General features: G+C 24.4%; 2 protein-coding genes across 2 annotated transcripts; one reads left to right on the plus strand and one right to left on the minus strand. All coding sequences in view use genetic code 6, as the record gives it.

The window, feature by feature from the left end:
- Nucleotides 1–607: 607 nt before the first annotated feature.
- Nucleotides 608–5,653, plus strand: TTHERM_01178750 (hypothetical protein; the record flags this gene model as incomplete). The annotated part of the gene is made up of 6 exons (XM_971448.3): nucleotides 608–1,361; nucleotides 1,550–2,035; nucleotides 2,146–3,102; nucleotides 3,490–5,108; nucleotides 5,158–5,559; nucleotides 5,633–5,653. The coding sequence occupies 6 exons, from the start codon at nucleotides 608–610 to the stop codon at nucleotides 5,651–5,653; spliced, it is 4,239 nt and encodes a 1,412-aa protein (XP_976541.3).
- A 1,241-nt stretch (nucleotides 5,654–6,894) lies between these two features.
- TTHERM_01178720 (hypothetical protein) lies at nucleotides 6,895–13,052 on the minus strand (the record flags this gene model as incomplete). The annotated part of the gene is made up of 4 exons (XM_971447.2): nucleotides 6,895–11,363; nucleotides 11,576–12,046; nucleotides 12,200–12,946; nucleotides 12,995–13,052. 4 exons carry the CDS (start codon nucleotides 13,050–13,052, stop codon nucleotides 6,895–6,897), a joined length of 5,745 nt encoding a protein of 1,914 aa, XP_976540.2.
- Nucleotides 13,053–14,122: the final 1,070 nt, after the last annotated feature.

A 14,122-nucleotide genomic window follows, 5' to 3' on the forward strand; every position in this document is an offset into this window, starting at 1 on the left:
TTAATAGAATAATGTTAAATAGTTTTTGAAATTTTAAATATTAATTCATTTCTATATTTTTAGATTATATATTTGGTTTGCTTACAATACACTGGAAAATGTAAAAAAGTTAAGCGGTTAAGCTTTGAACTAGTTTATGAATCATTATGTAATATTAGACAAAAGATTATCTGATTAAGGTGAAAACATAAGCGAGTTTATTTGTTTACAATTACTTTACAAGCAGTATAAATTTTATTATTTTGTTTAACAATTACCAAAATATAAAGTATAAAATATCCCTTTTTACATAGAATCAAAAAATCATCAATAATCCAATTCTTTCTTCCTAATCATAATTAAAGAATAATACATAATAAATAAAATTTAGTCAAAAAGATATTTAATTATACTAAATAAACATATATATCAAATTTATTCCTAATAAAGTTCTCTATGAAAAAGAATTATAAAATGGTTTCTTGGAAAAACTCTATTCTATTTTGGATTTTTAGTTTTTTTATTTCAAGTAATGCTTTAAATAAATTAAACTTATTAGAATTGAATGATAATGTTATTAAAAATCTTTGTTTAAAAAAAAGGAATAAAAGCTTATGAGGTATTATATATGATGGATTTTACACCTGGTTTTGATAGCAGTACTTTATTTTAGAACTCATGGAGTATTATATCTGGGACATATGATCCATCATAATAAAAGGCAGATTATTCTTGCAAGACTTCAACGTCAACAACTGCAGGTGTTTTATCACCATATTATAAACTTTATCCATAAGGATTTCAGGTTACCTCTTCGGCTTAGCAATAACCTTATCAATTTACTTATGCTGATATTCTTTATTTTACAACTGCTAGTGATTTAATAGATTTTAATATGGTTGACTAGCAAAATAATGTCGCTACTTCGCTTTTAGGAAGTACAGGTGATCAATAAAATTAATAATGCGCATATTAAATCAGTTGCAGTAAAAATAGTCCATTGAAAGATGTAGTTGAATTTTCTTTGTCTTACAATAAGTAATTTATAAGTTAAAATCCTGTAACATCGTTTACTTACGACAGAAATCCTGTTTATGGAGATTGGTTTGGGTTGTTGAAAATTGTGATTTGGTCTAACTGTGTTGAAAATTGCTTGACCTGTCAAGATGCTAATAATTGTAAGGTGTGCATAAAAGGATTTAATCAATACACTCTTTCAAATGGAAATAAAGTATGTGAAGAAACTAGTGGTTGTAAAACTACTAACTGTTTTTCATGTATAAAAAATTCTGACTTAAATTTAAATAAATGCGTTAAATGTAATCCTGGATATACATTAGATTCTATTGGCAATTGTTTAGTTTAAAATAACTGTTCATCTAGTAAATTATTTTATTTCAATTTTTAATATTAATTAAGTAATTTACTTATTTAAAATAAAAATATTATTTTACTACAAAACTAAATTAAAATCAAAAAATCAAGCAACTTTTTAAATACTTAATTTAATTTTTATAATTTTTAAAAAAATAATTAAATAATTTAAAATTAAAAATTTATTTTATTTTAGGTTAATATTATTCTAGCAGTGATAAAGCTTGTGTTAATTACCAATCACTTTGTTTGATGCAAGTTAGTGGTTAGTATAATTAATGGTAAGCATGCGCTTAAGCAGTTAGTACATCAATCATTAAATGTCCAAAAGAAAAAACTATATTAATATACGAATTAAAAAATTATAAAGTATTAACATGTGACTGTAAAGTTGATTATTGTGATGTATGCTAAAATGCTTAAACTTGTGATTCATGCAAGACTGGTTATTAACTTAATTCACAAAAAACTTTATGTACTTTCAACGCATGTCCGTAAGGATAAAGTAAAGACCCTAATTCTGGTTTTTGTGTTGCTAATTGCCCAGGAACTAATTGTTTGACTTGTAATAACACTTAATGTCTTAGTTGCCTTTCTAATGCAAACTATTATATTGACTAATCTAATCCTTAAAACTGTGTCACCTGTAATATTACTAATTGCTAAACTTGTTCAGGTGATGGTAAAGCACTTTTCATATAAAAATTTTTAATTTTTAATAAATTTTATTAATAAAAAACAAAATTTTATGAAAAAAAATGATTTTATTTATTTTTATAAATTTAAAAATAGGAAAATGCTCAGTTTGTGTTTCTGGTTATACTTTAAGTATTGACAAATTATCTTGCAATTCATGTAGTGTTTAAAATTGTATAGCTTGCTAAAGTAATTCATCTACTCTTTGTAGTTAATGTGCACCAAATTACTTAAAAAGTGGAGATAGCACCTATTGTGCTTGTAATGTAAACGGCTGTTTGAAGTGCCAGTAAAATGATGGATCAAAATGTTTAACTTGTGCTAATAATTACATTTAAAACAACAATCTTTGTTAATGTCAAGTCAATAATTGCTAAATATGCAACCCAATAGATGGAGCTAAATGCTTATTATGTAATGCTGGGCTAACTTATAATACACAAAATAATACATGTTATTGCCCTATAAAGAATTGTATTTCCTGCAGTAATTAAGTAGGGTAATGTTAGACCTGTTAATTATATTATTTATTAAGTTCTGATAGCTAAAACTGCACTTGTAATCTTTTAAATTGTTAAATTTGTGATCCTAATGATGGTAGTATATGCCTTTAATGCAATACTGGCTATACTGTTGATTCTAATACAAATTAATGTAAGAGCACAATTAAAAACTGCTTAACAACTTAGCCAAATAGTTCTAATCAATGCTAATTTTGTCAAAATAATTATTTACTTGATAGTTCTCAATAGTGCTAGTGCCAAGTTGATAATTGCTAAATTTGTTCACCTAATGATGGTAAATTGTGTGATGTCTGTAAAAGTGGATACAATAAGAATATAAATAGTTAATGCTAATCTTCTTTACTAAATTGTTTAGCAATAAACGCTAATGATATTACTAAATGTTAAGTTTGCTAAAAAAACTATCAATTAGATAGCTCATTCTAATGTTAATGTCAAGCTCAAAATTGTAAATCGTGTTCTTCTTCTGATGGAAATATCTGCTTACAATGTAGCTAAGGTTATGTTTTAGATCAAAGTACAAATCAATGTAAAAGTACTATTTAAAACTGCTTAAAAACCAACCCCAGCAATTTAAGTTAATGTTAAAGTTGTTAGATAAATTATTAACTTGATAGCTCTTATCAATGCCAATGCTAAGTATAAAATTGTTAAATATGCTCTCCAAATGATGGTAATATATGCAACAAATGTGCTAATAACTATTTATAAAGCTCAAATAATTAAAACTGTAGTTGCATTTCTTAAAATTGTTAAATATGTGATAAACTTGATGGCCAACTATGTTAAAATTGTAATTTTGGATACATTTTAGACCCTACTACTAAAAATTGCTTCAAATAAATATAAAACTGTCAAACTTATAATCCTCTCAACTATTCAAATTGTTAATAGTGTATAAATAATTTTATTTTAGACTAGACTACAAAACAATGTGTATGTAGTGTATAAAATTGTTAAATTTGCTCCGATGTAAATGGATAGATATGTAAAACATGTATTAAAAATTACATGGGTCCATAGTGCTTATGCTAAGTATAAAACTGTAGCATTTGCTCAATATAAGATGGTAATATTTGTGATACTTGTAATTTAGGTTATAAATGGAATAATTAAACTAACAAATGTGATGCAATACCAAAATGTTTAGTTTAAAATTGTGATTAATGCTAATTAAATAATTCTAACTCGTGCTCTTAATGCTCAGATGGATATTCAATCTTAATAAATTCCTAATAAAATACCAGTCCAATCAATATATGCTAAAAAACAAATGCTTGTATGGTTGATGGATGTTAAACATGCTCTCAAACTAACAATAATATGTGTTTAAAATGTAATGATCCACTAATAGTTAAGAATCTAGGGAAACTATGTCAATCAATTGATTTAAATGATTTTGATGTTATTTATAAAGCTACTGATATTGGATATAATGTAACCATTTCTTTTTAAGAAAATTTAGTTAATTTTAATTTAATTAATTATGAGAAAATATTAAGTATTGAAATAACAGGAATTTAAAATTATACTTATTAAGTGACAAATGTATTAAACAACAAAATATATCTCAGTATTAAAGTTGATTAAAACTGTAAAAATTAAAAACTAGAAGTGAAATTACATGATCCTAATTTTGTTTAAATAAATAATATTTAAAACAATTACAAGGAAGTTTAATTAAGTAGTTATGTAGTTTAAAGTTAAAATTAATAACAGCAAGCATAGGCAGCAAAAACTGCTAGTTAGAGCATGCAAACTACATTACTATATTCAATGCTTTCAATAGCAATGATTGGAAACTTTTATGTGCTTTTTAACACTATCGATCTTACCACTTTTATATATTTTTTGATGTTTGTAAATGTCAGATATCCTTCTAATGTAACTGCATTTTGCTCTATTTTTCAAAATTTCTAAATGGCTTTCATCCCTAATGTCTTTTAAGTATACCTTACTGATCCGAACTATATTTAACCCAACACTCCAGGTAAATTTATGGATTATGGAAATGATGCATACCTTCTAAATAGCTCAGGTTAGAGTTTTACAATAGTTTTTGGCATTTTAGCAATTTACATATTTATAAAATTATTCAGTTTTATAAAAATACCTGGATTTTAGTTGTATCTATAAAAGAAAATTGAAAGTGGTTGGGAATATAATGCTTTTTTTGATCTTATTTGGACTGTCTACATGTATGTAGTTGTAGGAGTTTTCTTGCAATTTTACAAATTCGAATTCACAGAGTCTCTATCTTTCTTAAATTATACCCTTTTCTCTATGTCTTTTATAGCAATGTTTGTCATCCCAATTATGATTGCAATATTTATTTCTAAGACACCTAACTTAAATGACCCAAGAATTCAAAAGTAATTTTCATCAATCGTAGGAGGATTAAAAGTTGGTGGTGACTCAGAAGAAAAATAGCAAAGATTACCATCTATAGAAAATAAGATTGGTTCTGAATGTAATATAAATGAAGATTAAATTAACAAAAAGTCTAAGTATTCTGAAATAGCTGGTTCTTTAAAAGTAAATTTATTTGAAACTTTTAAATTTAATTTAATTTTTTTTTAAGTAGAATAAAAAAATAAAGTACTAAGAAAGAGTTATGAGATATAGCAAATATACAAATGTTTTTTTGTACTTCAGAAAAATTGCTTATGCCATATTCATCATTTACTTATTTGATTGTCCATATGTTTAATTGATTTTAATAAGTCTCCTAAATGCTTTTTTAGCATTTTTTTATTTTTATATTTGTCCTCAAGATAAATAGTTTGAAAACATAAGAAATGGCTTGAGTGAAGTTTTTTTAATAGTGATGCAAATATGTGCTGGAATCCTTGTGGATGATAAGTAGGATCAAGATGAACAAGAAAGAATAAACATTGGCTGGGTGTTAATTGGAAGTGCCTCTTTTATTTTACTAATGCATATATTTACTGTTGTCATTGATCTTTTTAGATTTATCTTTAATCTAGTAAAAGATTTGATTTTATCTATTTAGCAATATTATAAAACTTAAAAGCATCAAAAAATCTTAAATAAATAAGAAAATTAATTATAAAAAATGAGTACATTAATTAAATTACCAATAGGAGAGATGACATCTTAAATTTCTTTACCTTTCATAAGAAGTAATACAATAAAATTAAGTTCTAAAATATTAATTCAATCTAATATATCTCCAGAAAATAGAAAAGGGAAAACAAATACTTTAAAACTTTAAGAAGATTCTAATGAAAAATATATTTCTCAAACGTAATTTATGAGATAATATATTTAATAGAACAATAATTAAAATTAAGCCTAATCATAAAGAGAAATTACTAATATCCATTAATAATCTTTTTAGGACCTTTCCTATATAAGCAGTTAAATTATATTAGATAAATAAGCAAAAAGTAACAAAATTAACAGTAGCTAATTATTAAAATCATGATTTTTCTTCAAAATTTAGCTAATATAAATTAAATATATTTAAAATAAATATTAGTTTAAATATGATTTTTATATCAGTATTTTGACAATTATTTGAATTATTTAAACTAATTAAATTTTCTTTTTTAAAAATATGTTATTTAAAGTTGATTCAGACAATTAAAAATTTTAATTTTATATTAAAAGTCGTATATTTTATGTCGTATTTACTTTAAACCCTAACATTAAAATTTTTTTATTTTCTATTTAAATTAAACTTACAATAAAATTTATTTATTAAAAATTAATTTTTTGGAATTTGAAGTACAAAAATAATACATTTTAAATAATAATTTACATTATATTATATTGAAAATTAATCAAATAAAGAAGAGATATTGAAAAATTTACAAATTTTAAAAATTTATAAAAAAATTGATCTATCTATGACAAATCGATTTATCAAGCACAATACTGGTAATTATATTTAAAGGAACCTAAATACTATTATGCATACCATCATGTGTGATATATATTTGTCTTTATTTTCTCTTACTTTTAATTTCTTTTCATTAAAAAGTTCTTATGGTATATATTCTACATAATTAATTCGTTTTATTCTTTAACTAATTCAAATAAACATTTTGTACGAAAATTTAAATTCTTTACTTAATAAAATTAACATTATAAAATAAAGATTGATAAAATTCATAGAAGTAAGTATAAAAAATTAACTCCATCTAAATATATGAGAATAACAAAAAATTAGAATTTTAAAGTTTCTTGAAAAAATAGTATCTAATTTTAAATGTTTTTGCAAAGAGAAAAAATAAAGCTTAATAATAATTAATATTTATTTAAATCTATTTTATGGATTATATATATTTAACTACAATCAATTTTAATTTTTTTAGTCTGATTTTTAATTATTTATAAATTTTATTTCTTTATTTTATAAATCGCCATCAATTTAATTTGTATTTTTAATAGATTTATTGTTAGAATATTCAGAAAAACTGGATTTTTTGTTTTATTGAGGTTACAAATCTAAATTATTCTCAGGAGAATTTCCTGAAGAATTCTTGGATTCATTAACTTTATTAGATTTTTAATTAAGTAAAAATGAAATATCATCTTTTTTGAAATTAGTAGATCTTCTTCTTCTTTTTTAAATTATTGATCCAGATTAATTTAAATTATTTTGTATGACTTTATTTAATTTAATAGCATGGCTAGAATCAACAAAGCTAATTTTAGGAGAGAAACTTGTGTAATTAAAATCATCAATAAAATTATTTTCGACAGAGACTATTTCAGTTTTACAATTTTAAATGTTATGTTTTTCATCAATTTCTTTTGCTTACATTATTTTTTAATCTATACGCTCCGTGTTAATTGCAAATGATCCTAATGAAGAAGGTGTCATCACTTAACTTTATGGATACGGAATCAAAGTATCTGAAACAATAGAATTTAATTAATTCCTATAACTTGAAAAAGAGGATCTTTTTCTTTTTAAAGCCACATCATTTTATATAACTTTTGAATTAATATGCTTTTTATGATAATCATCTAAAAATTTGTTTTAGTTTTCATTTTATAGATTACTTTTTTAGATCTCCATTTGATTGGTAATTGGGTAGATTTAGTTTTTTTATTATTCAGATTCTTAAGTAAGAAGCAATTTCTTAAAAGATTGATAAAAAGAAACAACTGTCTCTTTGGCAAGAACTAATGTATTCCATAATAGCGCAAAAGCACTGAGACACACTATAGCCCATCCTACATTAATTCTTCTCTCCTCATTATCATCTTAACTATCTTCAACTAAAGTTGCAGCACACATTTGAATAGCAATAAGTATTACTTCGCTTGAGGCATTTTTTATATTTTCAGAGAGACAATCATAAGGTTAAATATATGCAATCAAAAAAATTACAACTAAATTTAAAAAAGAGATTAATGAAATCTAAAGGTAACAATAGCCATGCAGTAAGACTATAATAAAAGAAAATAAAATTTTTCTAATATATAGAAATGAACTAAATAGTTTAGAATACTTTGCAATCAGCTTTTATCTTTTAGATCTTATATCTATTTATAAGTATGTGATTAAATCTAATTCTCTAGCTTTTGATGAAATATTAGTCATTTCACTTATTTATCTTAAATGTATAACTTTCTATTAATGTATCTCGTTTGATAATTATTTTTTCTTTATTACTTCAGGGCTAGCCATTTATTCTTCTTCAGCTAATTCTTGAATAATTTCATTTGGTTTTGGGCTTTATTTTATATGTTCGCTTTCTAAGTGTTGGAAAATATTTTTATGATGATTCTCTTTTGACTATTGAGTATTATTTTAGCTCTGTTTTTAATCTTCTTTTTCTTTAATATTTTAATCAAAGTAAGGATTTTCATTCTCAATTCTCAAACCTCCTAAGAATGATTGTAATTTAGTAAGTAGGTACTCATTTGATTTCAAGTTCTTCTGTTTGTATAAAAATGCTAAAATAAATATTGGCCAAATGATACAGAAAGGCATAAAGAAAGCATAAAGCATATAATTCACTATGTAAGAATTTTTATCAGAAGTATCAAAATTAAGAGATTAAAGCAAACAACCAATTAATATATAAACATATTCAGCTGACATCATATCAAAAAAGGAGCTAAATTCCCATGTTTCATAAAGAACTCTGGTCAGATAGGCATGAACTCTTCTAATTTTAATAATTCTATGAGCTAATTTTGCTAAAATATATACGCTAAATATGTAAAAGCATATGCATATTGCTTAACCTGAATTACTTATTAGATAGCTATTTGTTCCCATATCCATAAATTTTTAAGGGCTCCTTGGATTGTAAGAAGGGTCATACAGATAGGTGAATAAATTAGGAACAAATGGAAATTAAAAGTCTTTGAATAATCCATAAAAATCAGTAACATTAATAGGGTATCTGATATCAAGAAAAAGTAAATAATATAAGAAGTTAGTTAGATCAATCATATTCACTAGGAAATAAAAGTTTCCAAAAAATGCAATTGGCAAGTAGCTTGAAACAATTGTTTTTGATGCTGCTTAAGTGGCTGAGGAAATTTAAGCTACAGTCTGTTAAACTTATTATGATACTATAACAAAAGCGGGTAATTAAGTATTATAGGACAAATTACTGATACTGTTTTAAGATACAAGCTAACTTAGTTGAAAGTTGATGAAAATATTTGCATTTTTAATATTTTCAAAACAGTTGATATTTATTGTTATTTAATTAATGCTTGATACAATTACTGTATAGTTATACTTAGAATATCCAGGAATTTAAATGGTTAAATCTTGAATGTCTTAGTTCACGCTGACATTAACTAAGTCTCTCTAAAATTAAATTTTGACAGAATATCCTATTAGAGATGCTATTGGGTTAACCGTATATTGATTATTGTTACTAATTATTTGACACTAATTATTTTAATCTATTTAAAATCCTTAATTACAAATAAAACATTATTAAAAGTCTGCTTATATGCATGTGTTACAATTAAATACAGAACATTAAAGACAGCTGGTTTAATTCTTATTTAAGTAAAAATTATGATTGCATTATGAGCAACCATAAACATTATTTACTTAGCAAGTTTAACAGTTTTAAACTTGGCATGCAGTTAATTTGCAACTATTTGTTTAAGCCTCTAAAGTATATCCAGAAGGACATTATAAGCAAATACTCCCATCTAAAAGACTACAAGATAGACAGTTTTAATCTGAACAAGAGCAAGTGTAACTACTTTAGTTTAGAACATACCCAGTTTAGCAAACTTGACATTTAGTTCCATCGTTTGAAATGCATTGAGAGCAGTTAGCAACTTAACAGGTGCAACTCATAGAGTTACTACTCAATAAGTAATTAGTAGCACAAGTTTAACAAACACTACCATTTGAGATACTGCATTTAGAGCAGTTTGCGACTTAGCAGCTACATTTTGTTTAATCAGAACTTAGTAAGTAATTATTTTAGCATATACTACATTTTAATCCATCTAGTTAACTACATTAAGAGCAATTAGCAACTTAACAAGAACAACTTTTAAAATTCTAACTTAATAGATAATTATTTACACAAGTTTAACAGATCGATCCATCTTAACTGTTGCATTTTAAGCAGTTTTGAACTTAGCAATTGCAGCTCTTAGAATTCGGACCTAGTAAGTAATTTGTTACACATGTTTAGCAAATATTTCCATCTTAGCTAGTACATTATGAGCAGTTAGCTACTTGGCAAGTGCATTTTGTTTGATCAGTACTTAATAAAAAGTTATTTTAGCACACTTAACACTTAGATCCATCTTATGGACTACATTATAGGCAATTAGCCACTTAGCAAGAACATTTTGTCTAATCAGTACTTAGTAAATAGTTATTAACACAAGTTTAGCATAATGTTCCATTTGTTACATTGCACGTTTAGCAGTTTTAGATTTAGCAGTCGCATTAAAATGTAGTACTGTTAAGTAAGTATCCAGGAGAACACATTGAGCATTAAGCTCCATTATCTTAATTGCAGACTCTACAACTTCTAACAGCACAATAGCAAAGTCTTTGTTAAGTTAAAATAAAATTTGTAACACAAGTTAAGCAAACTGTACCATATTATGGATCACAAACTTGACAGTGATTTGCTGCACAGTTGCATTACTTATTAGTTGAATTTAAAAAATAATCTGAGTTGCAAGTTTAACATGCCAATCCATTATTTGCTTAGCAGGTTTAACAACCATAAACTTAGCAAGAGCAACTTGTTTTATCTGAACTAAGTAAATAATTTTAAGCACAGCTATCGCATAGAGCACCATTAGAAGCATTACAATTTTAACAATTTTAAACAGCACAATTACATTGGTTTTTATTTGGGTTAAGAACATATCCACTAATACAGCTAGAACATATGTTGCCATCATTATATTAACAGCTCTAACAATTAATAACTTAACAGCTACATTTTTATTTATCTTAACTCAGCAGGTAGTTAGTAATGCATGTGTCACATAATGTTCCATTAGATGAATTACAACTTTAACAATTTGCTACAGTACAGTCACACTGTAAAGTGCTCGCATTTAGGATATAACCTGTTTAGCAAATTTAGCATTTTAAGCCATCATTTGTCTAGCATTAATTGCAATTACTAACTTAACAAAAACATGTAGATTAGTCAGAGCTTAGCTGATAATTAGTTAAGCAAGTTGTGCATATTTATCCATTCTGAGGATTACATGTTTAACAGTTCTACACATTACAAATTATATTGCATGTAGATTTGTCTTGGCTTAATTAAAATCCATTTTAGCAAGATTAGCAAGTTCCTTTTATTTATTAAAGTAAAAATTAATTTATTTTAAAAATTCCTAAAAAATTGAATAAATTTCAATAATAAAATATTAAGTTATTGTTTCAAAAAGTAGTTTTTTTCATAATTATTTTCTTTCAACAAATTAAAATATTTTTCTTTTAAATTGCTTTATAATCAATTTGCAAAATATTATTACATAAAAAATATATAATTTAATCTAATTACCATCTCCTAAGCACCCTTAACAATTTTAAATAGTACATAATTAACAGTCTTGAGGGGATGAAGAATTGATATAGTAATTAGAATTATTACAAGTTAGACAACCTGAACTATTACAAATTTAGCAATTTTATCCACAGTTAACACAAGTACGAGTAGAGGAGTCAAAATATTAACTACTAGAACAGTTGAGATCACATGTATTAGTACTTGCATCAAAATTATACCCAGATTAGCATTGAGTACATCCACTTTATTGGGTACAATACTCACAATTACTTATCAAGCAAGAACACTAATAAATTCCATAATTCTAGTAATAGTAAACAAGAACCTATTTATTAAATGGGCATTTGTAATTTTAATAGTTTTCTAAGCTTCCACAAGCAATCCATTAATTTGTTAAAGATATTTGATACCAGCAATTCGAACTATAGCTTTAACATACTTGACTTGATTATTCTAAGTACTAAGCTTTATTATAATTTTAAATATTTTAAATTTCATAATTATTTTAATCAGAAACTTGATATGAATAGTTTTAAAATTGAGGCTTGAAAATATTATAAAGAAAATGTTTAAATCAATTAAATTATAAAAAATTTTAAAAAAGGTATGACTATTTACCTTGTCCGCTGCAGATTCCATTCATATCGTTTGTTTAACATAGATTACTAGTGTCTAAATAATAGCCAGGTTAACAACTAATGCAAACCTCTTACCCATTAAGCTAAGCGCATGAGTAACAATTAACTGTAGTGCAACCAGAAGTCTATTAACAAACTTATTCACCAGTTGGGAAAGTATATATGCTAAATCCTGGCATACAAGTAAGGCATGTAGTGCTACTGGAACATTATAAGCAGTTTTAGCAACAGTTAGTCCATATTCTTATTTATTTAATAGCAAAATCTACCTAATTCTAATCTAATGAGACGAAAAATGTAGAACTTGATATTGTTCCTTAAAATATGAGGGAAGCCTTATAAAATTGATATAAGGTTGAAGAGCAAGTAATTTAATTTTACTATTCATAAATAGTAGGAGATTATACAGTCAAAACTGTAGATGCCTAGTCGTTTAGATTTAATCTAAGCTAGTTATTGGCTCCCTCTTTGTAAATAAGATCAACACCAATAATAGAATAGGGATTAGTTAATAATGTGGTTGGAACCAAAATTTATATTCCAGAGTTAGAATCAGATGAGACTAAAAGAGCTGAAAAAGAACCAGTGTCTACTTGTATACAATTAATAGAACATTAATTTATGTAACTTGCTCCAATAGTTTGCCACATGTTTTGCTAATCTGAAATACAGTTTGAAGTGGAACCTAAGCTTTTATAAATGACCTCCTAATAAGCTAATACATGCCCTTTAAAAAGTAAATATTTAAGGAAGAAGATGCAAAAATATTAAATACTTATAGTAAGCATCAAGCAGGAATAAATAAAGTATGCTGTGTAACTTAAAAAAATCATTTTGAGAAAAAACCTTAAAAACTAATTAGAAAATTTTCAAAGCTTGTATTTCCTTCTTCTTATTATAATGTATAATTAAGAATTCAAAAATCTTTATTGAATATTGCTTTAAAATAACAGAATATACTTTGCTATAACTAAAAAAAATAAATGAAGTATTAATTATAAATTCTTAAAATATACCACTAGATAGATGAATCTTTTAGTGTTAAATATATTTTTATAAATTTAAATATCTAATACAAATTAGTTATTTCAGTCATTTTAAAGCTTGAATGAAGATTTCAGTTTTCGACAGAATATTTTATTTATATATTTACTTTTACTCTATAAAGTTACTATTTTTCTTAATCAAGCTATATTTACTAGCCTTATAAAATAAAATCTTAAGTTTCATCAGTAATACAAAATATCTAATCTAAATAAAATTCATTTAAAGATATTTTATTATTAAAATTATTATTAAATTAGTTCATACTTAAAAAATACTTTAATGATTTTTTTAAATTTACTAATTAGTAACAAACTAAGGTAATTATCTAACACTTTCTTTTTTTTATTAATATTAATTTTAATCTAAAAGTTTTAACTGATAATAGATAGAAACATGTTTTTATAATAATAATAATTAAAAAACTAAAAAATTTTTATGCTGACCTAACTTTACTGAAAAATAATTTTTTGATTTTTAGGTAGATAATTTATAATCTGAGGATTTTAAGGCAAATAGATCCAAAATTAAAAATTGCTTGCTACTAAAAATATTTAAATAGAATTCAAATAAAATTTTGTTTTGAAATATTATTTTTCATCTAAATTTGAAATATTTATGACCCGAAGTAATTAAATTAATTTAATTTTACATTAGCAAAACATAAATTTTGAAAATTTGATAACATTAAAAAAATGTAAATTAAATAAGCCAAGTAAATTAACTTAATTTCTAATATCAAAAAAAATTAATATTATTTAAAATAATATTTAAAAAAGAAATAATTTATAGATGGATTAATTATCAAGAAAAATATTTGAAATTTAATAAAATATTTCAAATCTTTACTTTTAATTAT

This window comes from Tetrahymena thermophila (assembly GCF_000189635.1).
Source record: "Tetrahymena thermophila SB210 genomic scaffold scf_8254470, whole genome shotgun sequence".
Lineage (NCBI taxonomy): Eukaryota > Ciliophora > Oligohymenophorea > Hymenostomatida > Tetrahymenidae > Tetrahymena > Tetrahymena thermophila.